Raw genomic sequence first — 26147 nt, 5'->3', positions numbered from 1 at the left:
AAGGACAAATAAAAATTCTAAAACTCATCTTCAAATTAATCTGAAAGTAGTAGTTTTAATTAAAAAATTCAAAGTATAAACACCATTTATATTATCTATAAAATTAAATATGTGAAATATAATAGAGCAAATGTATAAATGTTGACAAACACTCAAAATATGTTACTAATGAACATGTATGTTCAACAAAAGTTTGGATATGCTTCCTTTAGTGAAATAAAACCTTACATTTGTATGGTCACAATTTTTAATCTACCTTACCAGATGTAAACCCTTTCTAAGGTATGGTCAACACAATATAAGGAAAAACAGTAGATGACACTCTCAAGCTATAACTGTAATGGCAAGGGGATACACACTACTCTTCCTGTTTCTTAGTGACTAGAATCCAACTGGATAGCTGTAGGAGTCATCTCAAATGAAGTAAATACCACTCTTTTTTTTTTTTTTTTTTTTTTGCTTTTTGGATCACACCCTGCAATGCACAGGGGTTACCTCCTGGCTCTGCACTCAGGAGTCACTCCTGACGGTGCTCAGGGGACCATATGGGATGCTGGGAATCGTACCCGGGTCGGCCGTGTGCAAAGCAAATGTCCTACCCGCTGTGCTATTGCTCCAGCCCCTAAATACCACTCTTAACAATAAATTCATCATTTTCATGAGGCTTGTCACCATGTAGTCTTGTCAATGGAACCTCATCGCTCAATTATGAAGACACATAAGCAGCCAATTCTAGAGAGCAAAAACTTTTTGTGGATAAAAAATAAGGGTTAAAGAAATTTAACTCAGGAAAAATATATTTAAAAATTCAGGAATAAAATAAAAGATGAACAAGAACAAGGATACCACTGACTTTTTGAAATCTTAAGGACAGAAACCCAGAGAGACCATGATAGAGTTAAAGAGCTGGCCTTGTCAATGGCCAATGTGAGTTCCATCTCTGACACATAATGGTTCCCTGAGCATGGTCAGGAGGGATCCTTGAGGACAGAACCAGAAGTAAGCCTTGATCACTGCCTGAAGTATTCTCCAATCCACACTCCAACCAATACAAGTGTCCAAGGACAGTGGTTTCAAAAACAATTCTGTTTCATAGCTCTCCACAGAGGGGCTGAGAGAGTACAGTGGGTAAGGCGCTTGCCTTACACGTGGCCAACCCTGGTTCAATCCCAGGCATCCAATTTAGAATCCCTAGCATTGCCAGGAATAATTCCTGAGTGCAGAGCCAAGAGTAAACACCTGAATATTGTTGGGTGTGGTCCCCTCCCAGTTTTTTTTAAAGTCAAGCTCATTCTATTGTATTTTACATTAGCGGTTAAGATTTTTTTTAAGTGAAAGCATTTGAATCTACAAATAACTATTCCTAATACTTTAAATAAGGAAAATAAATTCAGGTTCACACATTTTAATAGCTGATATAGGTCCGTTATGTTTTCTTTAACTGTTCTTAATGCAGTATCTTTAATATCTGGTATACATTCTCTCCAAGATATTTCACTAATACACTTTTATGAATACATTTTTAAAATAAAAAAAAAGAGTATTTTCTGTCTGTGATAATAACTATGCATTTATCAAATTATACTTAGTTCAGCGAAGAGTGAAAAAATACCACATGGTTGAGTCTTCTGCAAAAACAGAGTACACCACTATCTAACAGTAATAGTTCAATCATCACAGAAATTTACTTTTAAATTAGTTTCTTCAGCTAGTAGCAGACAATGTAACTTGTCAGATACACCACTTCTCCTATCAAGCAAACTGAAAGGTACTGAATTCGGAACAGAGAAGAGGCAAGTGGGAAAGCACATGCATTTCCCTGGATTTGAGCCCTACCCCCAACATGACCCCATCCAGTACTATTGGGTGTAACCCCATCAACAATTTTTTATAAACCACATTATAAGCAAAATATTATTAAATATCACTTTAAATAAAACATCTAAGTATAAATTAATGTTCACTCTCTATTCCCAGGGTGCTGTCCACTTAAGGGAGCACCATTCATACTGTATTCTGAACTGGTCCAACCCAGCTCAAGAAATCGTCTCATTCTAATCTAAGACAGTGATTACTTGATTAAGAAAAAGGAAGTAGTTTGTCCTCTCCTGCCCCAGCCAGCGATATCTCCTGAGTCAGATCCCCTGAGTCACAGCCCACAAACGGCCCCTCTGGCTATGATTAAGCTGCTTAAGGGCCATGATCCCAGAGAAACATGAATAGGAATCTCGGAACCCAGTGGCTTTTGGCAGAAATCCCTCCTGATTTAATTATTAAAATTTCAGAATTCCAAAACTGTGTGGCCACAATAGCAGCCATATGATATCATGTGCTATTCATAATCAGCAATAGAAAACAAATTGTCTAAAGTTGCCTTTTTTGGGAGCTGGAGCGATAGCACAGCAGATAGGGAGTTTGCCTTGCACGTGGCCAACCTGGGTTCGATTTCCAGCATCCCATATGGTCCCCTGAGCACCGCCAGGAGTAATTCCTGAGTGCATGAACCAGGAGTAACCCCTGAGCATTGCTGGGTGAGACCCAAAAGCAAAAATCAAGCAAACAAAAAATAAATAAATAAAAATAAAAATAAAGTTGCCTTTTTGGTAGGTCTGAGTGTTGGGGGAAAATCCCAAATAATAATGGTGGGTCTGGTGTGGAAATACTGAATGCAATTCTATAGAATGTAAATCAGTAGTAGAGAGAAAGTAATGTGGAAATCATCTGCTACACAGGTAGGGGGAGGGTTTGGGATGGGGGGTATTCTCGGTATTTTGGTGGTGGAAAATGTGCACTGGTGAAGGGACAGGTGTTTCATCATTGTATGACTGAGACTTAAATCCTAAAGCTTTGTAACTGTTCTCACGGTGATTCAATAAAATAAATTTATTTTAAAAAAAAAGAAAAAAATAAAATCGTTTTAATATTAAAAAAGAAAAAGGAGGAAGATCAATTATACTTAAAATATTTTCATATTTGTATGTTACTCTGCCTTAGTAAATTTTCAGTTCATCGTTCATGATACTTTGACACTTTTTCTATGTAAATACATATCTGGTAACTAGCATTCAGATGCCCGTCAGAGACATAAGGGAAAGTCTCTAAGATAGCCTAAAGAGGGGCTGGAGCAATAGCACAGCGGGGAGGGCATTTGCCTTGCACAAGGCCAACCCGGGTTCGAATCCCAGCATCCCATATGGTCCCCTGAGCATTGCTAAGGGTAATTCCTGAGTGCAGAGCCAGGAGTAACCCCTGTGCATCGCTGGGTGTGACCCAATAAAGCAAAAATAAATTAATTAATTAATTAATTTTAAAAAAATAAGGACATTGTGGGTGGGGGAAGGAAACATGGGCATTTTTGTGGTGGTTATCTGCATTAACCTTGCAACAATACTACAAACTTTAACACTATGATACTAAACTATCATTTTTACATTTTTTTTAAAGGCATTCTCCTAAGGAAACCAACCCATCATTAGTGGAGAAAATAACAAGAAATTCTGCATTCCTACCCTGACTAGAAGAAAACACAAGAATAATCAACTGGGACTAAAGAGTAGAGCTGTGAATTTTTTTCAATAATCTGCCACTTAAAACGTGGGCTATAAGAGGTTGGAGAAAAAGTACAGTGGGTAGGGTGTTTGCCTGGCATGTGGCAGACCTGGGTTCAATTCCCAGTATCCCATATGGTCCCCTAACATCACCAGGAGTGATTCCTGAGCGCAGAGCCAGGAATAAGTCCTGAGCACTACCAGGTGCAGCCACCAAAACAAAAAACAAAGCATAACATGGGTTATAAAACAAAAATTATCTACGCCAAAACGATCTTCATTTATGTCTGAAATTTATGTCTTTTTCTCTCCACTTATGTGTTACAGAGGATCTGAAAATTATTTTCTAAGCACTGTGTTCTTAGAAAATGACTGTGTTCCTGTGTCAGGGAAGGCAGAATAATCTCTAAGTCAAACTACCGTCCCTAAAAGCCATTAAACTTACATAATCCCATACACAGCACTGTTTATTTATAAGCTTATGCCTATGCACTTAATGGTAAAAGGGAAAGCAAACAGAAGAAATAGGGTAATTACATTACCAACAGGTCTCAGACAGTATCATGTAACTCAACTTCACACCACTGCATTTAAAACCCAGGTTATCTGATATCCAACGCAAGTTGTGTTTAACAGGGCAAGAGACAGGATGGAACACACGCTCGGCATTCGGGGAAGCCTGTGCTGGATGCCCACTGTGGCGAGGCCCCTCAAGCACCACCAGGAGTGGCCCCTAGAGAACTCAGTCAGGGGTGGCCCTTGAGCAGTACCAGCTGTGGTACTCAGAAATTTTAAAAGATAACTCAAAATATGTCCTAAAATTAGGGTCAGACTTTTAAATCATTCACAGGAATATTACTGATAGTAAGATGCAGACATATTGAGGAACATTGGGGGAGGGGAAATACTATTTTCAATGAATCTATCTGATTATGGACTTCATTCTATTACATATGATAAAACTAAATATAATTCATTTCCTATTTAATAATATGTTTTATTATCCTGGGGATTTTGACTTGTTTCCACCATAGGGCACTTTTCTTATTTTTTTAAACTTGTAAGGATTCTTCTCTCACTCTGACCTGCTATAAACCAAAGTGCCAAAGTTGCACCCCATTTGTAACAACCTTTTTATTCTATCTTAACTTGTGGTCAAACTATCCCAACCTATATTTTCCCCTTTTTTGCTCTGTGTGTTTTCCAGTTAAAATGTGCTAAAGAGAGAAACCCTGAAAGACTGTAATGTATGTCTATATACAGGGCCCAGGGTTCAATCACAGGTACATATAGCCTCCCTAGTACCACCCAGTATAGTCCTGGTTTATTCAACATCCCCTCCTCCCCAAGTTAAAGATAACAAAAATAAATTTAAAAATTTAAAGAACAAAAGAGTAGATGGAGATATGACTCAACTGTAAATCATTGCCTTAAATACTTTCAACACTGTTTCAATTCAAAGCACTGCCAAAAACAAAATAAAATATGGTGAAAGATTTTTTAAAAAGTCCACTTTAAAAAATTTATTGATAATCTATCAGAAACTATGTACTATTCTAATGCCTACTATGAAGAGGTAGTTCCTGTTTTCTTGAAAGCAATGATTTAAGTTTTATTCCAGTCTAAGATACCAATGACAAATTATTTTGTATCTTTAATAATTCAAATATTTAGGAAATCCCCTAGAATCGTTTCTGAGCATTAAATGGAGCATGATCAAAAACTATAAAGCTCCTGTGATTTGGTGCTAGGGAGATAGTGTGTAGGGTATTTGCCCTGCAGGGAGTTAGTTAACTTAGGGTTGAATCCTCACCAACATATGAGACCAAAAAAAGAAAGAAAAAAAAAAAAAAAGCTATGGGTTTTATAAACTTCCTGTGTCAGCAAATCCCCCATTGAAACCACTTTCTCAGTGAAAGTGATTAAAACTAGTTCCATAATAACATATTTAGCAGTATTTACACATTTAACACATAGTAACATATATACATAGCATAGTAACACATTTAGCAGAAATAAGCCAAAGAAGCACTTATCAGGTTATGAGAGTTTGTTACCCTACCCTGATGATAATGATTCAACTTGGTTATGCCACAGTGCTCAGATATTTGATACAACACCAAGCTAAATGTGACAAAAAATAATTTTAGATGACATTGAAATTAAAACTTAAGTAAATCAGATTATCCTCCATAAGCAGGTCACACCATTAAATAAACTGAAGGCCTTAAAAGGTTAAAAAGGATGATTTTCCAAGAGGGAAATCTGTCTCTAGACAGCCTTAACAACATTCTTTCCTGGGTCTGCAGATTACCTGTTTACCAGGCACAACAACCACAAATATTTTTCACTCTCTCCCCACCTTCCACACCTCAATCTATATATATATACATGTAACTATATACAGACACCTTACTAGTGCTCTTTTTCTGCAGGCCCTCAATCAATATATTTGCAAAAAATGAGAAATTCGTTAATAGCTTTATTACTAACACATAACTACCAATTAAGATTATGAACAGGTTAAGAAATCTTGAAAAGAAAATAAATGCAAACTGACCATGAAAGAAACCAGGGTAAAATAAAAAGGTAGGGAATAATGAAAAGGATTCCAAAGCCCTCAAGAATTGTTGGGCTAGAGAGATAGCACAGCGGGTAGGGTATTTGCCTTGCACGCGGATGACCCGGGTTCGATTCCCCGCATCCCATATGGTCCCCCAAGCACCGCCAGGAGTAATTCCTGAGTGTATGAGCCAGGAGTGACCCCTGAGCATCGCTGGGTGTGAACCCCACCCCCCAAAAAAAAGAATTAAGAATTGTGCTCACAGGCTACAACAAACAATGGGAAAAGACCTCAAAATAGCTCTAGGGCGAACCAGAGACCTAGGGAATGATTCCAAAAGGAGTAACATTAGAATCATCTGAGTTCCAGAAGGACAGGTAGGCAACCCTAATGAAAAAGCCACAGTTAAAGAAATCATTGCTGAAAAGCTCCCAGAGCTGGATAATGCAGACATCCAGATGCTAGGAGTCCAAAGGGTGCCAGCTAGAAAAGACCATAGTAAAAAGATTCCAAGACATATCATAGTCTGAATGATGGATGCCACGGATAGGGACACAATACTGCAAGCAGCAAGGTCAAAAAAGAAAATCACGCTCTCTGCAGCTGCATGAGCGTGACTCCAGACGCCAGCTTAATTTTTCCGCATGGGCAGCTCCTTGCAGAATGTCTCCAGATTGAGGACTAAGCCGCGGACCCATGCCCGCCCAGGAGGGGAAAGGTGTTTCTCTCTCTCGCCTCTTCCTTGCCGGGGTGAAGGGCGTGGTGACCGCCGTATTATGACGACCACAGATGGGGTTTACAAGTTTGCAATGATCCAATATCTGGAAGAAATCTCCCTGGACTTAGTTGCTAAAGTACAGAAATCCAAAACTGCGTGACCTCATATCTCTTCACAACAGGCCTGACTCTAATGGGCTACTCCTAACAATAATAGTGAGGTTTGTGTTGAAATATTGAATGTAACCAAAGTAAATAGAAAGTAAAGTGAAATTTATCAGTTACAAGGCGGGGGGCAGGGGGGCAGGGGATGGGAGGTGTACTGTGTTTTTTTGTTTGTTTGTTTTTTGTTTTGGTGGTGGGATATGGGCACTGGTGAAGGGATGGTTGTTTCAGCATTGTATAACTGAGACTTATGCCTGAAAGCATTGTAATTTTCCACATGGTGATTCAATAAAAAAATAAACAATTTTAAAAAAGGGAAATCACATACAAAGGAGCACCCCTCAGGTTCACAAAAGACTTATCAGAGGAAACCCTCCAAGTCAGAAGACAATGGTGGGGATATAGTGAAAAAACTCAATGAAATGAACGTCTCACCAAGAATACTCTATCCAGCTAAGCTCTCACTCAAACTCGAATGAACTATACACAATTTCATGGATAAACAACAGCTCAGGAACTTCATAGACTCAAACCAAACTTAAAAGGACTAAAAGGGCTCCTGTAAGACAAGAAAAACCCCTACAACCACAACAAACCCCTACAGAAAGATGGCAAAAAACTCCATGACAATAATCTCTCTCAACATCAATGGCCTAAATGCACCTATCAATAGAGAGTGGCAAAATGGATTCGGAAACTGAACCCAGCATTCTGCTGCCTACAAGAAACACATCTGAATGGTCAGAGCAAACACAGACTCAAAGTCAAAGGATGGAAAACAATCCTTCAAGCAAACAACTCCCTCAAAAAAGCTGGGGTGTCCATATTAGTATCGAACAATATAGATTTCAGGTTGAAAAAGATTAGAAGGGACAGCAAAGGTCAATTTTTACTAATCAAGGGATATGTACAGCAGGAAGAACTAACACGCCTAGACATATATGCACCTAATGAGGGACCAGATAAATACTTAAAGTAACTGCTAACAGATTTTAGGGAGGAAATAGCTAGCAAAACAATAATAGTTGGAGACTTCAACACTGCCTTATCACCTCTGGATAGATCAACAAGATCAAAACTCAGCAAGGAAACACTGGCCTTGAAGGAAGAAATAGAAGAGGGCTAATAGATCTATACAGGACTTTGCATTCCCATAAAAAAGAACACACATTCTTTTCCAGTGCACACAGAACATTCTCCAAAATAGATCATATGCTGGGCCACAAAGCATACCTCAATAGAATCAGGAAGATAGAAATTGTATCAACCATCTTCTCAGACCATGATGCACTGAAGATAGAAGTTAATCATGCACGCAGAGAACCAAATCATACACCTGGAAATTAAACAATTTAATGTTGAACAATGAGTGAGTCAGGGAGGAAATTAAGGTCGAAATCAAAAGGTACCTGGAAACAAATGAGAATGAAGACACGAGCTACCAGAACCTGTGGGACGCAGCTAAAGCCATGTTAAGGGGAAAATTTATAGCTCTGCAAGCATATCTCAGGAAGGAAGAAAGGGCCCACATAAATAACCTGACCTCACAGCTCAAGACCTTAGAAAAGGACCAACAAAAGGAGCCCAAACCAGGCACATGGAAAGAAATAATAAAACTTAGAGCAGAAATCAATTACATGGAAACCCAAAAAACAATCCAAAAGTTCAATGATTCTAAGAGCTGGTTCTTTGAGAAAATAAATAGGATTGATAAACCACTAGCAAGACTCACAAAGAGAGAGAACTCTAATAAACCAAATCAGAAATGAAAAGGGGGACATCACAACAGAAACCAAAGAAATTCAAAAGATCATCAGACTACTTCAAAAGTCTGTACACCACGAAACAAGAGAATCTAGAATGGATAAATTCCTAGATTCCTATAACCTCCCAAGGCTGAAGCAAGATGATCTGGAATACCTAAACAGACCCATTACTATCAAGGAAATTTAAACTGTAATCAAAAGTCTCCCAGAAACAAAAGTCCAGGTCCAGATGGATTCACTAGCGAATTCTTACAAACATTTAAAGAGGACCTACTGCCAGTTCTTTTCAAGCTTTTACAGGAAATCAAGGAAACAGAAACACTCCCAAACAGTTCCTCTGAGGCACGTATCACCCTAATACCACAAGAAGAGACACCAAAAAAAGAGAAAACTATAGACCAATATCTCTGATGAATACGGATGCAAAGATGATCAACAAAATATTAGCGAATAGAATCCAACAACTTATCAAAAAGATCATATACCACAAAGTAGAATTCATTCCAGGGATGCAAGGATGGTTCAACATTTGGAAGTCAATTAACATAATCCACCATATCAACAAAAGAAAAGAAAAAAACGCTATGGTCATATCAATAGATACAGAGAAAGCATTTAACAAGATCCAGCACCCGTTCATGATGAAAACTCTCACCGAAATGGGTATAGAAGGGAACTTCCTCATTGTAGTCAAAGCCATCTACCACAAGCCTATAGCAAGCATCCTCAATGGGGAAAAACTAAGGGCCTTCCCTCTAAGATCAGGGACAATACAAGGATGCCCACTCTCACCACTTCTGTTCAATATAGTACTGGAAGTACTTGCAATAGAGACTAGGCAAGAAAAAGACATTAAGGGCATACAGACAGGAAAGGAAAAAAATCAAGCTTTCACTATTCGCAGATAATGTGACATTACATTTAGAGAACCCCAAAGCCTCTACTAAGAAACTCCTTGAAACAATAGATTTGTATAGTATAGTAAAGTTGCAGGCTACAAAATCAATACTCAAAAGTCCATGGCTTTCCTATACGCAAATAATGACAGAGAAGAAAGTGATAGGAAAAAAGCAATCCTGTTCACAATCATGCCTCAGAAAATGAAATACCTCAGAATCAACTTAACTAAGGAGGTGAAGGACCTGTACAGAGAAAATTACAAAAAGTTACTTCACGAAATAAGAGGACGCGAAGAAATGGAAACACATTCCCTGCTCATGGACTGGGAGGATTAACATTGTCAAAACAGCAATACTCCCCAAAGCATTATACAGATTCAATGTGATCCCTATAAGGATACCCATGACATTCTTCAAGGAAGTGGACCAAACACTCCTGAAATTCATGTGAAGCAACAAATCCCCATGAATAGCTAAAGCAATTTTTGGGGAAAAGAAGATAAGAGGCATCACTTTCCCCAACCTCAAACTCTACTACAAAATGATAATAATTAAAACTGCATGGTACTGGAACAAAGGCAGAGCAGTACACCACTGGAACAGAGTTGAATATCCTTATACACACCCTCAAATATATGATCATCTAATCTTTGATAAGGGAGCAAGAAATGTAAAATGGAGCAAGGAAAGCCTCTTTAACAAATGGTGCTGGCAACACTGGAAAGCTACATGCAAAAAAATGGGCTCAGACCGATACCTAACACCATGCACAAAAGTCAGATCAAAATGGATTAAAGTCCTCAACATCAGACCAGAATCCATAAGGTACATTGAAGACAACGTTGGCAAAACCCTCCACGACACTGAAGCTACAGGTACCTTCAAAGATGACTCACCACTGACCAGGCAAGTGGAAACAGAGATAAACAAATGAGACTAACTGAGAAGCTTCTGCACCTCAAAAGATACAGTGACCAGAATACAAAGACAGTCTACATAATGGGAAAGATATTCACCCAATACCCATCTGATAAGGGGTTGATATCAAGGATTTACAAGGCACTGGTTGAACTCCACAAGAAGAAAACATCCAACCCCATCAGAAAACGGGGCGATGAAGTGAACAGAAACTTTCTCAAGGAAGAAATCAAATGGCTAAAAGACACATGAAAAAATGCTCCTCATCACTAATCATCAGGGAGACGCAGATCAAAACAACCATGAGATACCACCTCACACCACAGAGACTGGGCCACATCCAGAAGAACAAAAGTGACCAGTGTTGGCGCAGATGTGGGGAGAAAGGGACTCTCTTTCACTGCTGATGAGAATGCCAGCTGGTTCAGCCCTTTTGGAAAACAGTATGGGCACTTCTCAAAAAATTAGAAACTTAGTTCCCATTTGACCCAGCAATACCACACCTGGGAATATATTCTAGAGATGCAAAACAGTATAGTAGAAATGACGTCTGCACTTATATGTTCATTGCAGCACTGTTCACAATAGTCAGAATCTGGAAAAAACCCAAGTGCTCGAGAACAGATGACTGATTAATGAAACTCTGGTACATGTAATACTATGGAATACTATGCAGCTGTTAGAAAAGATGAAGTCATGAAATTTGCATATAGGTGGATCAACATGGAAAGTATAACATTAAGTGTAATGAGTCGGAAAGAGAGGGACAGACACAGAAAGATTGCACTCATTTGTGGAATATAAAGTAACAGAATGGGAGACTAACTCCCAAGAATAGTAGAGATAAGTACCCAGAGGATTACTCCACAGCTTGGAAGCTGGCCTCACATGCTGGGGGGAAAAGGCAGCTCAGATAGAGAAGGGACCACCAAGCAAAGGGTGCTAGATGGGCCTTTGCCCATCTAGGGATAGAAGATGTAGGCTGAAAATAGACTATAGACTGAACATGATGCCTACTGAATACCTCTATAGCAAACCATAACACCCAAAAGGAGTGAGAGAGCAAAAGGGAATGCCCTGCCACAGAGGTGGGGTGGGGTGGAGGGGACAGGGTGGGGGTGGTGGGAGGGATGCTGGGACCATTGGTGGTGGAAAATGGGGACTGGTGGAGGGATGGGTACTGGATCATTGTATAACTGAAATGCAAGCATGAAAGTTTGTAAGTCTGTAACTTTACCTCCTGGTGATTCACTAATAAAAAAAAATTTTTTTTTTAGGGGGCTGGAGTGATAGCACAGCGGGTAGGGTGTTTGCCTTGCATGTGGCCGACCCAGGTTCTATTCCCAGCATCCCATATGGTCCCCTGAGCACCACCAGGGGTAATTCCTGAGTGCAGAGAAAGAAGTAACCCCTGTGCATCACCGGATGTGACCCAAAAAGCCCCCCCCAAAATTTTTTTTTTAAAGAAGAATTAAGAATTGTAAGGTTTTGTAATCTATTGTAGCTTAAAGAGTTATTAGTTCAAGCTAAATCTCTCCTCTTTCTAAATTCTATTATAAGAATAAAGGAATAAAAGACAAATATCTACACTAACAAGGAGAACAAAAGAAAACCTAAAAGCAGATGAAAGTTTTGACATTAGTTCTGGAAGATGAAAAAAGAACTGAAGAGATTAAAAAGTTACAGCCCTATTGGCTAGAGATAATACAGTGGGAAGGGATCTTGCCTTGCGAGGGCAAACCGGTTATAGACCCAGCAGAGTTAGATTTTTAGCACACAGCCTGCCAGGAGTGAGCCCTGATTACAGAGCCAGGATTAAGCCCTGAGCACATCAGAGTGTGGCACAGAACAAAATAGTTACAGCTTGAAATAAAATAAGAGCTACAGTCCCACTCAACAAATGCTGGAAGAGATTCCCCAAACTTATTTGGTTTCTCGTGTCCTTTCATCAAGAGAATGAAATAAAAATATTAGGGGCTGGAGTGATTGAGTACAGAGGGTAAGGCGTTTGCCTTGCCCCCAGCTGACCCAAGTTCTATCCCCTGCATCCCATATGCTCCATCAAAACAGCCAGGAGTCATTCCTGTGTGCAGAGCCAGGAGTAAACTCTGAGCAATGCCAGGTGTAACCAAAAAAAAAAAAAAGCCCAAAAAATAATTTAAAAATATATATATATTAGTGCCTCTATCTTATTCAAAGGAACAAAACATGCCCTCTCAATTACACCCAAGACTCCTATACCTTCGGGACCACTGTGAGGTAAGGAGGAGGGCACTACTGCCCACTCTGGGAATTAATGGCTTAGTCTTTAGAGATGGAAAAATAGAGAGCATAAGTAATAAACTGAATTACAAAAAGATGATTAACCGAAAGCCTAACTTCTTCTCTTTTCTTTTCAGGTTTTGTTCTACCTATTTTTTTAACATCTAACTTCTAAGAGGTCCATCTTCAGTGGCCAACGAGACAAGCAGTGAACTTCAAACAAGAAAATGTTTCTGTAACCTTAAACTGAAAGTGGGTAACAGCTGGAGAAAAGTGGACAGATCATGTACCACCTCATGAAGTATAAGGTGCTCCTTGCTCTGGTATTTAGAAGTTCCCTAAAATAAATGATGGCTTTTGGCAAAAGGCAACTTATCTCACTCCCCACCCCCTGTAACATCAATTCCCGGTTTCCTCCCATTTTAAATTATCAACCAAAATAGTTGGTCACATGGGATACACTTGTATCACTGTGAAAAAGATGAAGAACTAAGTCAGACTACAAACTGTATCCCTGTAACAAGAATACTATTTTAAAATGTTATGAATAAAGAAAACAGAAACACAAGAAGGGCCATGGAGATGCCCAAGAAGGTAGAGAGTACGTCTGGCATGTGGAGGCCCCAGGTTCTATCCCAAATCTTACACAGGCCTCCAAGGCCTTCATAGCCCAAGCAACAAATCACCAACCTGGCTGGCTGAGTATCGTCAGGACTGTTCAGGAAACTAAAAAGAAAAAAGGAATGAGCCAGAGACGGCCCAGGCAGTACGACACCTGCACTGAATGCAGTCGTCAGATTCACTTCCCAGCACCCCATATTGTCCCCTGAGCTCTGCCAGGAGTGAGCCCTGAGCACAGATCCAGAAGTAAGCCCTGAGCAACACTGGGTGTGGCTCAAAGACAAACAAAAAATTCAATGATCAAAGAGATAGAAAATAGGGCAATCTCCAGAAAGACCAACTAAGATTTACACAGAAACTCAAGACAATTTACCAAAGCTTAAGGCATCCCTCTCCAATTGAGATCACCCACAGAGCGTCCTAAAACACACAATACACACACACATACACACAGAGAGAGAGAGAGAGAACCTCCAAAATAAGGAAAATATTATAAAGTGAAGAAATGACTATGAAATAATTTAACAAGTCATAGAAAAATCAGACAACCCAGGAATTACACTAGATGTGCCTGAGACACTAGATGTGTGTACAACACAAAGCCTGTCTCCCACATAAAGTATTAGTCACATACACTGTTATTAGAATGTCGGTAAAAATGACATTAAAGAGGGCAGAATTGAAATATGAAATATAGGGGGGGCAATAGCTAGGAATGTATTAGGCACCCTTTCAAGGCAAACCCACAGGGGATGAGACAATGCCCTCCTGAGAAGGAAAAAGGAAAAAGGAAATTCCTAGAACTAAAACCATGCTCAAGATCTTGGAAAAAAAAGATGTTACAACTGCACTGCAATAGAAATTGTCATTAGATAAAAACTGTAATTTTGGTCTAATATTGGGGGGGGTTGTTTTTAAGTAAAACAAAGTGCATTAGGAGTAATGGTAAAATTAACTGAAATAAAAGATTAAAATGATAGCAACAGTCATAAAGACAAGTTTAACTTTAGTTTAAATGAAGAGACTAGGGACTGGAGACACAAAGTATACTAAGTATAGCCAGTAGGACCTGACCTGAATTCAATTCTCAGCCTCCCATATGGTTCCACCGGGAGTGATCCCTGAGCACAGACCCAGAAGTAAACCCTGAGCACTGCAGGGTATGGAACAAAAAACAAAAACAAACAATAAACAATGTTAATAGAGAATTAAAAACAATGCAAGCCACATACATAGTTGTAAATCTGCACTTTAGCTTACTGGCTTCTTTTAATAGGGGCCCTGGTGGTGCTGGGGAATCAAACCTAAAATTGAAATACACCTTATGCAAGGCATAAGCTCTATCCTGAACTTTTCCTCAACCTCTTCAGTGACATTTCAAACAATTTAAACACTGAAAGATATCAAACCTGAAAACAGAATTTAAGATAAAAGTAAACATCGTTTAATTTTTCATGAAAAATGAAAGGGTGAGTAATAAAGCTCCAAGGACTAAAGCGCGTGCCTTGCAGGCAGGAGCCCCAGATTTGATCCCAGGCAGTCAGGAGGCACAAAGCCAGGAGTAGCTCCCAGTAAGGCTGATTGTGGTCCAAAAATCAAAAGGAAAAAAAGCAGACACACTCTATGTTGAGCCAAACCTTAGAAAAGATCATCTGAAGGAATAAATATCTGGTGTGTGAATCTCAATAAAATGTCAAGAGGCTCATATCCATCAACTGTGTAAATCCTATGTCCCCAATAAAAACCTAGTATTCTATTCTTAGGGAGCCCAACATTTTTCACAATCTATCTCTAGCCATCAACCAAATCCCTGCCTCTATTAGTAATAAAGAAGTCAAATCCTTTGCCAATTAACAAGTTTCCAAGCATCTCACACTATGCTGATGACCTACTCTTCTGTTATATCTTTAATTTCACACAGTATGTCTCTTTTGTTTTCTAAACAGAATCCACCAACAACCCCCTCCCGCAAGTACAACTAGAGATAATCATCATCAACCTTACAGATTAAGCTTTATTCTCAAAGACTACATTTTCTTACAAAATTAATTACTTTTTTGTAATATTCAATTTACACGTTGCCCCAACCAATCTCATATGCAGTACTAATTTACATATATTAGATTCATATATTCTTATTCAAATGCAACTGTCAATAACAAGATCAATGATGCCAAAAGTTCACTGAAGCACAGATGTTAAAGAAACAAGTACACAAGTACTACCCATCACTGTTTCACTGTATCACTGTCATCCTGTTGTCCATTGATTTTGCTCGAGTGGGCACCAGTAACGTCTCCATTGTGAGACTTCTTGTTACTGTTTTTGGCATATCGAATATGCCACAGGTAGCTTGCCAGGCTCTGCCATGCGGGCGAGATACTCTAGACAGACTGCCGGACTCCCCGAAAGGGTCGGAATACCCATAAGAAAAAAAAAAAACACGAAAGCAAATAACTAATAAATGTATATGTATAGCTAGATACAGATACAGATATGGAGCTAATACAGAAAGTTCATTAGTCCCACAAATGAAGCACAAATATGAAGACTCCTAAGTATCTGGAAGCTGAATTTACAGAAAGAGCACTCTGTTTCTTCAATGGACTACATGATTAGAATTGTTATCCAAAAGTACAAAACCATAAAAATGACTTTGTAGAGCTATGTGTGGGGGGAGCTAGGCGGGGGACAGTGCTCAGGACTTACTCCTGGCTCTGTACTCAGGGATCACTCCTGATAGACTCGGTGGGGACTACGGGTGCCAAGGAATGAACCCAGGTTGGCCCCATGCAAGGCAAGTGCCCTCTCTGCTGTACTAATGCTCTGGCCCCAAACTTACAATTTTTTTTTCAACAGTCTCAATGATACACTAGTACACCAGTCACCAGAACAAATACAATATGTCTTTTCCAACACTACCCAGAGGAATTCTACAACCTGATGATAAAGCCCCCAAACACAAGAGAGAAAAAAATGTAAGTATGTTCTCCCCCCCCAAAAAAAAAACCTAAAGCTTATTATTGCCAAGAAGCTTATAAAATAGTCTTAGACGATACTTTGTTCATATGGGAAACACAAGTTACAATTCTTATTAAGCAACACTGTTTGATGTCATATTATCAATGTCAATCATAACAAGTAACACAAATGCTTCTCAAGAAATATCTGACTTTACATTTATATAAACACAAGCACATAATATGAATCAACTCCCAGTAAATATACGTTGCAAGCCACAATATAGCCTAGGAATGTCATATGGGTTTCCCTGAAGACTATAGTAATGACAATTGCTATTTGAATGAATGAAATGAATTCTTACAATTCAAGAACAGCCTTTTATACAATGTCTGTCATCTTGGTTTTAAGGACATAAATCATATTACAGTCACTGTATATTTCAGTGTAACTTATAAAGACAGAGTTGTAAATACAAGATGTGTTTCATACTTAGGAATCACAGTTGTCTATGTTGAAAAGGAAACATTTGTTTGTAAAATTAGAGACAAAGTAAACATTTCTTAATGCTGTCAGCTTTTCAAACAGTATTTCAATGACTCTTCTGCAAATGCTATTTGGATACTGAAACACTATTCCAATATTCTCCAACTGTTGTCATGTTGAAACTATCAGTTGGGAAAATATTATTTTAAAATTACAAAGTCTAAAAGCAGTAGTTAGCTAAATCATCAAAATCAAACATTTTCCTGTAATAATTTTCCTCAGTTGCTGGAGTTTAAAAAAAGTATTACTGTGAAAATCTAAAAACATGTACAAATCCACCAAAAATATTATAAATAAGACCTCAATTTCTAAAAAGCCAGAAAAAAAAATTTTTAAAAACCATATGCAAGCAATGCATCTACATTACAAAATGGAACTGCAGAAATGAAAAGTATTCCAAAGAGGATCAGAAATCTAGTGTTTATTTCTTAAAATGAAACAATTAGCATTCTACTTTTGTTCATTTGACAGATCACTGAAAGAAATCTACATGTTTTCTCCTGTTTCATAATTTTTCATATTACTCTTTTTGGAGAAAACTGAAATATAATGCCAAGTCATTCAACAAGTCACTAAAAAAAAAAAAACACAAACTGGTCTTATGAAGTACAGACACCAACTCTGTTTAACACAGTAGAAACACAAGGTCTGCTCAATTTGAACAATGTTAAAAAACCAAATCACAAAATAACCACAATGTAAAGCTTTCATGAAAAGCTTGCAGAATTTGCCTGAGAAATACTTCACACAATCATTTCCCTACTCACCTTCAGTCCAAAAAAGTAGCAAAAGTCTAGAGAATAGTATAAACACCTAGGTTCTAAGAGCCATGTCATTTTTATTTTATAACAAAAAACTGAAGTAGTCTGTCAATAACTGAAAGTCAAAAAGTCACCGAAGTTATCAATAAAGTTTTCATTGGTTAGTTTACAATTCCATTTCTTTGTAACTCTCTTAAGTCTAAATTTATCTAAAAAAAAGTATTTTTTGAAATGTGTTGTTTTGTATCATTAGAAAATACACAGACTGAACCAAATACCCCAAAGGGAAAAAGAAACTTGAAAACAATTAATACAAATACCTCTGCCTGATGACAATGAAATTGAAAACAATTCCAAACAAGGGAGTACTATTATTTTAGTTTCCCCTAAATATCATATTGCCTATCTTAAAAAAGTGCACAGTACACATATATTGATATAAACAGAACATAAATAACCATTGCCACTAATATAAAATTTAGAATATCATTCTAAGTCTTAAAATGTTAAAACTTTAAAAATAGAGTAACAATCATATTTAAAAAGTTAATCACTTTGATAAAGATGTTCTAAGTCTTCTAATAGCAAAATAGAAAAAAATTTATATTAATAAAAGTATTTTATACCAAGAGAAACTAGTGTTTTTTAAAAAGATAGCAAGAAGAAATATTGATATTACTAAAGGGCTGGAAACTAGTAAGAAATCTAAGAGGATGATATATTTGCCAATACTAAGCCCCTTAAAACATCCACAAGGGTAACTGTATTTCCAGCAACAAGCACCTTATGGGTACTAATTGTTTCCTGAATTTAAACTGAAATTGCAACCACTGTCATGTGTTCTGACGGTAATTAGGTATACTATACTAATGCAGGGACCAATGCAAAAAAAAAAAACCTTGAACAATGCATACATAAAACATTTTTTTTAAGTTTTGAGACATTTAGAAAACAACAACAAAAACAATGTAAAACTCTGCGATAACACAACGCAATGTATATAATTCAGAGATATACCAATAGCAATCAATTCAAAAAACTTCAGAACTAAGGAGCTCTTAAGATGAAGATTCCTAGAAGTCAAAGTGTTGAGGTCTTTGGGCAGACAACTTACAGATGAAAAAGAGGTTACCTTGTCCAAACTTCAGCATTAAAATTTATCAAAATATTATATAGAAACATTAAAATATATTCAAAATTGTAGTACAGTAAAAATTCAGTCACTGAAAAACAGACCAACAATACATAAACCTGTGATCTACTCTAGGAAACAGTGAAGGGAATCCTTACTTCTCCATGTGAAACTGACTTTACCTCTGAACTACTTCTTGCTTTATAAAGAAAACCTATGTATATTCCCCATATTTATATGTTAAGTAATCTGATAAGAATTAGTTCAGTGCTACAGAAAGTTATTTTCAATCTTTCAGTTATTTCAACAATACAGCCAAGAGCAGCGTTGTTCAATAAAAATATAACATAAGCCACATGTATTTGTTTTTCTTTAAAATTATTATATACCTACTTCCCCAAAGGTAAAAGCAGGCAAAATTAATTTTAATAATGTATTTTAACAAATATCTAGAGTATCCCTTCAAACATACAATCAAAATTAAAAACCTGATGATAAACATGATTTTTCATAATAAACTTAAGCCTAATGTGCACTTTTACAGCACACTAGTTAGGGCCAGAGTCATTTCAAATAAGTATCTGTGGCTAGAGGTTACCACAATGGACTATATAAAAGTTTAGAATTTGTTCTCAAATTTTGAGATACAAAATATTAAAATATATGAAATGAGATCAAACGATATAGTCAATTTAAAGGACTGAGAAAGCACAAGATACTGTTTCCCTTGACTAGCAGGCCTAAGGTGACATCATGACCCAATTTGCTAAGCAACACCCTATTTGCTAGGGAGAGTTCAAATTGATTCTCCTTCTCATGATGTAATCATAAATGGCATCCTCTGAAATTCTCAAGAAGTTTCCCACACTGGATAATAAGTTATATGCTCATTCTAGTGAAAGTCACAATATTTTCAAAGATAACTCCACACTCCTTGGAAGAAAATTTATATTCTAATTCTGATGCCTGGAAAAGAAGCACTAAATTCAAAGGAAAGAACCCTAAATTCACTACTCTCACCAAAAAAAAAAAATTTAATATGCTGCTGAAAATTTTATTTTAAATTGAAGACTAAAAAAAAAAAAAAGAAAAAAAGAAAAAAAAAAGTAAGAATTACCTGTTGAACAAGGCATCTGGAAATTGGGATCATTGCTATCCAAAACAGGCAAACAGAACTGGTTACTTGCAGATCCTAGCATAGGATCCTTATCGCTGAGCATGTTCTTCAGCGAGTCCTCTAAGACATTTTGACTTGTACTAAAATCCTCACAGACTTCATTCTCCAGGTTGGATCCTAGAAATAGGGCATCATCTAAGTGTTCAGTAGGAATTAAATGATTAAATGTATCAACTATATCCATGAAGACTTCTGTGTGTCTTTCAGCCCTATAGAAAGACAAAAAAAATACCATAAGAAATAAAGCTATCAATTGATAATCACCTAAAACCAAATTATTTTACTAGTTTTGAGACTAAGAACACGCTTTAAAGTATTTCCGAATTGTTTTTTTAAAAAAAAGAAAAAATCCTAATCTTTAAAATATACATTTGGACATGTTGAACAAATCTTTACTAATGTTTCTCATCATGCATGTAGAATATCATTTTACCAGAAATCCTACTAAATGTTTATTCAATTCATTATTTCTAGAGGGGGGAACCTATGTTGCATTAGCTGGTGCATTAGTTGAAACACTTAAAAGAATTTCATGGCTTAAACCTGAAAGCTACATGTTTTTAGCATAATCTCAGAAATAATCAAACACTGCTTTTACAGTTAAGTCCACATAAAAGTGCTAAAATAAAATTATTTAAATTATTGTGCCATACACTATTAAAACTAAAACAGCCTTGTTTTATTCACAAAATATTGGAATTACTTTAATGAAATATAATAGAGACAGAGCATTTTGTGAAAGTCCAGGATAGATTCCAAACAAATCACACACGGATAATAGTACCCCCCAAAAAATACACACACACACACTCACACACACACACACACACATACACACACATCCTGATTTCTGGGGAATGCACTGAGATAACAAGAAAACAAGAGATGTCAATGTATACTAGTGAACAGTGTGTGTGGACTATAATATATCAAGCTAGTCTCTAATTAAATTGGACCTACTATACTAGATACTGCTAAACAAAAGTCATTTCATGCTCTTCAAGTCTCAATTACCAAAGATTTAAGTATTTTCAACAATAGTATTAGAGAAAATATGAACCACCACATTTTGAGGGTAAGTAGGATTCAACAGCTATATATTGATATATATTTACATATATGTATATATATGTATATATAATATTGCTGAATTCAGTTAATTAGAAAATTCCAAAAACTAAGCCAAAACATTCTAAAATTCCAAAGCTTTTATCTCAAAATATACAAAAATCTTCTCAAATTGCCCTTGTATTATTTCCTCTATTAAAGTAAGGAAAGAGGGACCAGGGTCAATACAACTAGATATGTGCTTGCCTTGCACATGGCTGGCCTGGGTCTGATTTCACATACTGTCCCCAAACCCTGCCAGGAATAATACCTGAGTGCAGAATCAGATGTAAACACTGAGCATTGCCTGGGGTATGCCACCAGCCTCCTGCCCAAAAAAAAAATTTTCAGAGAAATTTCAAAAATATTCTACAATTGGGGCTGGAGTAATAGCACAGCGGGTAGGGTGTTTGCTTTGCACGCGGCCAACCTGGTTCGATTCCCAGCATCCCATATGGTCTTCCAGGACCACCAGGAGTAATTCCTGAATGCAGAGGCAGGAGTAACCCCTGTGCATCTCTGGGTGTGACCCGAAAAGCAAAAAATAAAAAAAATTAAAAGAAAAATATTCTACAATTTACTGGCATGTAAGATGCTAAACATTGTACTGATGTACTGATTTATTCTCTATAACTAGGCCCTATTTAGCATTATGCTTGTTTTACCCATAACCAAAAGTGTTTTTATGCAAGTTAAATGTTCACCCCCAAATACAAAATAAAGTCTTTTCAAATCCAAGTTTTAAAGAATTTCAGAGATTTACTAGATTTGGCTAATAATTTTTATTAAACTTTTCATATTTTCCAACAAATTAAGGTTTACCATACTGAATAAAAAAGGAATGGATAGCAAAATAAAAAAATAAGATGGGGCTGGAGCGGTAGCATAGTGGGTAAGGTGTTTCCTTTGCACGCGGCGGAACCAGGTTCAATTCCCAGCATCCCATATGGTCCTCCGAGCACTGCCAGGAGTAATTCCTGAGTGCAAAAGCCAGGAGTAACCTCTGTGCAATGCTGAGTGTGAAAAAAAAAAAAAAAAGATGCTAGGGGCGGGAGCTTGGGGGTGAAATGATGAAATATATCCTAAATCTTGATAGTAATAATGGTTTCATTGATGGTTAATCCAGAAAAATTTCTCACCAATTCGTTTTAAAGAAATGACTCACTGTAACTCAATTTAATTTTTTTCAGAAGAAAAAATGTTCTCCTTATTCTCCTAAGTAACCTAAGAGCTTCAGTATCTTTTTAAATTTTTACAATTTATTTATATCTCCCCCAAACGAGAAAGCCTGGCAAGCTACCGGTGGCATATTCGATATGCCAAAACAGTAACAAGTCTCACAATGGAGACGTTACTGGTGCCCACTCCAGCAAATCGATGAGCAATGAAAAGGCAGTGACAGTGATTTGTATTGAAATATGAATAAAGCAATGACTATTAACTATTACTATCATGCTGTTATTTTAAATGCATTCTTTAAAATGTTAAAAGAAAACTGTAGCAGGGCCAGAAAAAATAGTACAGTGGGTAAGGCACTTGCTTTGCAAGTGGCCAATCTGGGTTCAGTCCTCGACATCCAATAAGGTCCCCTAAGCACCGCCAGAATAATTCCTGAATGCACAGCCAGGAGTAACTTACCCCTGAGCACGTCAGGTATGGCCCAAAAACAAATAAAATTTTAAAAAAGTAGTTCACAATAAATGCTTATGAACTTAATAAAAGATACAACTACCTAATACAACCATTTGTCTAAATTTGTGCTCATACCCAACATTAACCAACGCAAAGCAAAAATAACCTCCTCTTCAGAACTGCATCCCAGTTAGTAATTTTTTTCAATAAATAAGTTTTAAAAAATTATAGATCATGTGTTTTCTAATTGGTAGTGACATTTATAAGATACAAAGTTAAGGTCACAGACCAAAATGGCAAAGCTATCATAAGGAATACCAGTGCATTCTAGTGATTTAAATAAGGAATACTTATTTTTCAATAACTCAGTTATTAGTGAACTATGCTTCAGGCCATCTAAAGGTACATTTTAATAATCTCAACACAATATTTGATTATTTTGATCATTAATTTAAAATATAGAGTGCAACAAAATTTCAAGAACAGAAATTTTGACCAAAATTTTGTATTTTGACCAAAACTAGTGTTACTGGATTAGAGAGATACTCAAGGGCTGAATGCTATTTCGTAGACAGGATTACCCATGTTTAATCCCCAGCAAAGTGACTCAACCCCAGCAAAGTGACCCAGCAACGTAGCCGAGAAGTGTCCCTGAGCAACAACCAGCTGTAGCTCCAAAACAAAATTACTGGGGCCAGAGATAGAACAGAGGTTAAGGCATTTGTCTTGCATACAGCAGACCCCAATTCAACTCCAGGCACTCTATAAAAAGAAACACTGATTTGACTTATAAAGTGATTATAAGGAAAAAGGATTCCCTAGTCAGTTGTGGAGAAAGACTACAAGTTACGTTTCTTTAACAGTAATCTTTAATTTATTCAACAAATGTCTACTAAGCAGCCACCACTATATGAGAAACTTGTAACAGGCCAGTAAGACTAGAAATCTTCCAAGACAGATAGCATATAAAAACATCCAAGTCGAAGTAAAATAATTTCTGTAGGTCATATCACAAGATTATAGAGTTTAATAAAAGTTTAAAATTATTAAGGTTGATTTTTCATGTCATTTCAACTAATTTTGGGGTAAATTCCAAAGAAAGCTAAAAATAATACTATATAACCATCCAACAAAGCTATTGAAAGTTGGGGCTGGAGTGACAGAACAGTGGGTAGGGCACTCACTTTCTTTGCACACAGCCAACCCGGGTTCAATCCCTGCCATCCCATATGATTCCCCAGCTCTGCAAGGAGTGATCCCTAAGTGTGAGCCAGGAGTAAGCCCTGAGTAATACTATACTGAAGATAATATTTAATTGAAATATAAAGTTATTTTTAAAACTCAGTTTCAGAAATCAAGTGCTCTATCAAAGGTAAACCATACTAAATAGGAAAATAAATGTTTATAGAATTATTTACCAGTTCTAGTAGGAAATATTAGCCCACTTGGTAGGACTAAATGCAGTTCATTATCCTAAATTAGATTGTGATACAGAAAATAACAAGAATAGTGGAAAAGTTGGAGAAATTAAAGCTGTCTAGCATTTAGCCTAAAATTGTCTCGCATTTACTAATAGTACCAATAGCTATGTTATCTCTAGTTCTGACAAAGGCCCCATGACATACAGCAATCAGGGAAATCATAAAGGTTATAAAATGAACTCAATACTGCTGTGTTTATATTCTTTCTATAAATATAAAATTATTTCAATAAATTATTTTTAAGTGAACACTAATCTAAAATGTAATACTCTAAGCTACTCAGTGATATAGATAAGCAGAATTACAAGCAAAGTGCTTGTTAAATAGAATCCTTTTTGTTTTTAAACATTAAAATTTTACTTAAGCTCTCCATGAATGTCAGTAATATTGTAAACACATAAACAGTAATTGAAAAAATGATTTTATTTAGGGGCTAGAGAGATAGTACAGCAAATAAAGTATTTGCCTTGCATGCAGCTGACCCCAGGTTCAATCCCCAGCATCCCATATGGTCCCCTGAATCCATCAGGAGTGATCCCTGAATATAGAGACAGGAATAAGCCCTGAGTACTATCAGGTGTCGCAATAACAACAACAAAAGTTTTATTTAAATACCTCCTTATATTTAACATTATAAATTTCATACAGCATAGTAAGTCTTCACAGGGCATATCTTTTTTTTTCAATCTGGACTTTATTGATCTAATAAAATTACATTAAGAATTGAAATGAAATGAATTATACATTAATGTGCTCATGTTTCCCCCATACAAAGTTCGAGAACCCATCCCTTCACCAGTGCCCATCCTCTACTACCAGTAAACCCAGCATCTCTCCCACCCTCCCCAGTCCCGTCTCCCCCCCCCCCCCACAATGCCACTATGGCAGGGTATTCCCTTTTGTTCTCTCTCTCTGATTAGGTGTTGTGGTTTGCAATAAAGGTGTTAAGTGGCCATTGTGTTCAGTCTCTAGTCTACATTCAACACGCATCACCCTTCCCCCGCATGACTTCCGACCACATTTTACTTGGTGTTCCCTTCTCTGAGTTGCTTCACAGGGCATATCTTAAGTGACTAGCAATATCTAAACCAATACTGTAATCCAGGAATACTCATATACAAAAAACAGGTATTTCTAATTTCACGGTTACACATTTTACAAACAATAAAACATAACAGGTAAGTCAGAAAGTAAAGTCTGCTAAACTCAAAACTCAGTCACATACTTTTAAATACCTATTATCATGCTACTACCATTAAAACAAAAGCATTTCAAACTCACAATACACAGTGAAGACAAACACAACATGTACATGTCACAAATACAAAAAGTCACAAATACAAAAAGGCAACAGTTATCTCAGAAGAAGGTGAAACTAGTGTGGCTACCAACCAGGTAAGAGACATGGACCCCCAGGTCCAGAGGGCTCTTAAGGCTATGTGCGGATTATGAGTAGCAGTTTGGTCCGAACAGTTCATGTATAAAGTCTCATGTATAAAGATTAAAGTATTAGAACACTGCAAATAACAGTTAATCTAAATGAATAGATATTTTTTGCTTTAAATTGCCTGCTGAGGGGCCAGAGAGAGTAGAAAGGGTAGGGTGCTTGCCTTACATGCAGCCGACCCAGGTTCAATCTCCCACACCTCATATGGTCCCCTGCACACCAATTTTTGTGGTCCAAAAAAACAAAAACAGATTGTTTAATCTGTGATTTTCACAAGAATTACACTGCAGCCTAATTTAGTTTACACACACAGACACACAAACACTTAAACAGCAGCAACAAAAAGAACTACATTTTAAAAAAAAGATCCTGAGTAAACATATTTAAAGACCATCCCAATTTTTCAGAGGCATCTTCAAAGTACATATTTTGTCAAAGTGCATT

General features: G+C 37.0%; 1 protein-coding gene across 3 annotated transcripts in view; it reads right to left on the bottom strand.

Moving 5' to 3' along the window:
* The window catches only part of PHF3 (PHD finger protein 3), an 87483-nt gene that overhangs the window by 54520 nt on the left and 6816 nt on the right, over window positions 1-26147 (bottom strand). Inside the window, exon 2 of one of the 3 annotated variants that reach the window (XM_055135141.1) lies at window positions 19977-20245. The exons of the other annotated variants lie outside the window; for them this stretch is intronic. Coding sequence (XP_054991116.1) covers window positions 19977-20220 — 244 coding nt within the window. The 5' untranslated portion in view covers window positions 20221-20245. The remainder of the gene's footprint in view (window positions 1-19976; window positions 20246-26147) is intronic. 3 annotated transcript variants of the gene reach the window in all.

This window comes from Sorex araneus, chromosome 4 (assembly GCF_027595985.1).
Source record: "Sorex araneus isolate mSorAra2 chromosome 4, mSorAra2.pri, whole genome shotgun sequence".
Classification (NCBI taxonomy): domain Eukaryota; kingdom Metazoa; phylum Chordata; class Mammalia; order Eulipotyphla; family Soricidae; genus Sorex; species Sorex araneus.
The sequence above is the reverse complement of the archived record's forward strand: the minus strand, read 5'-3'. Positions and strand labels throughout refer to the sequence as shown.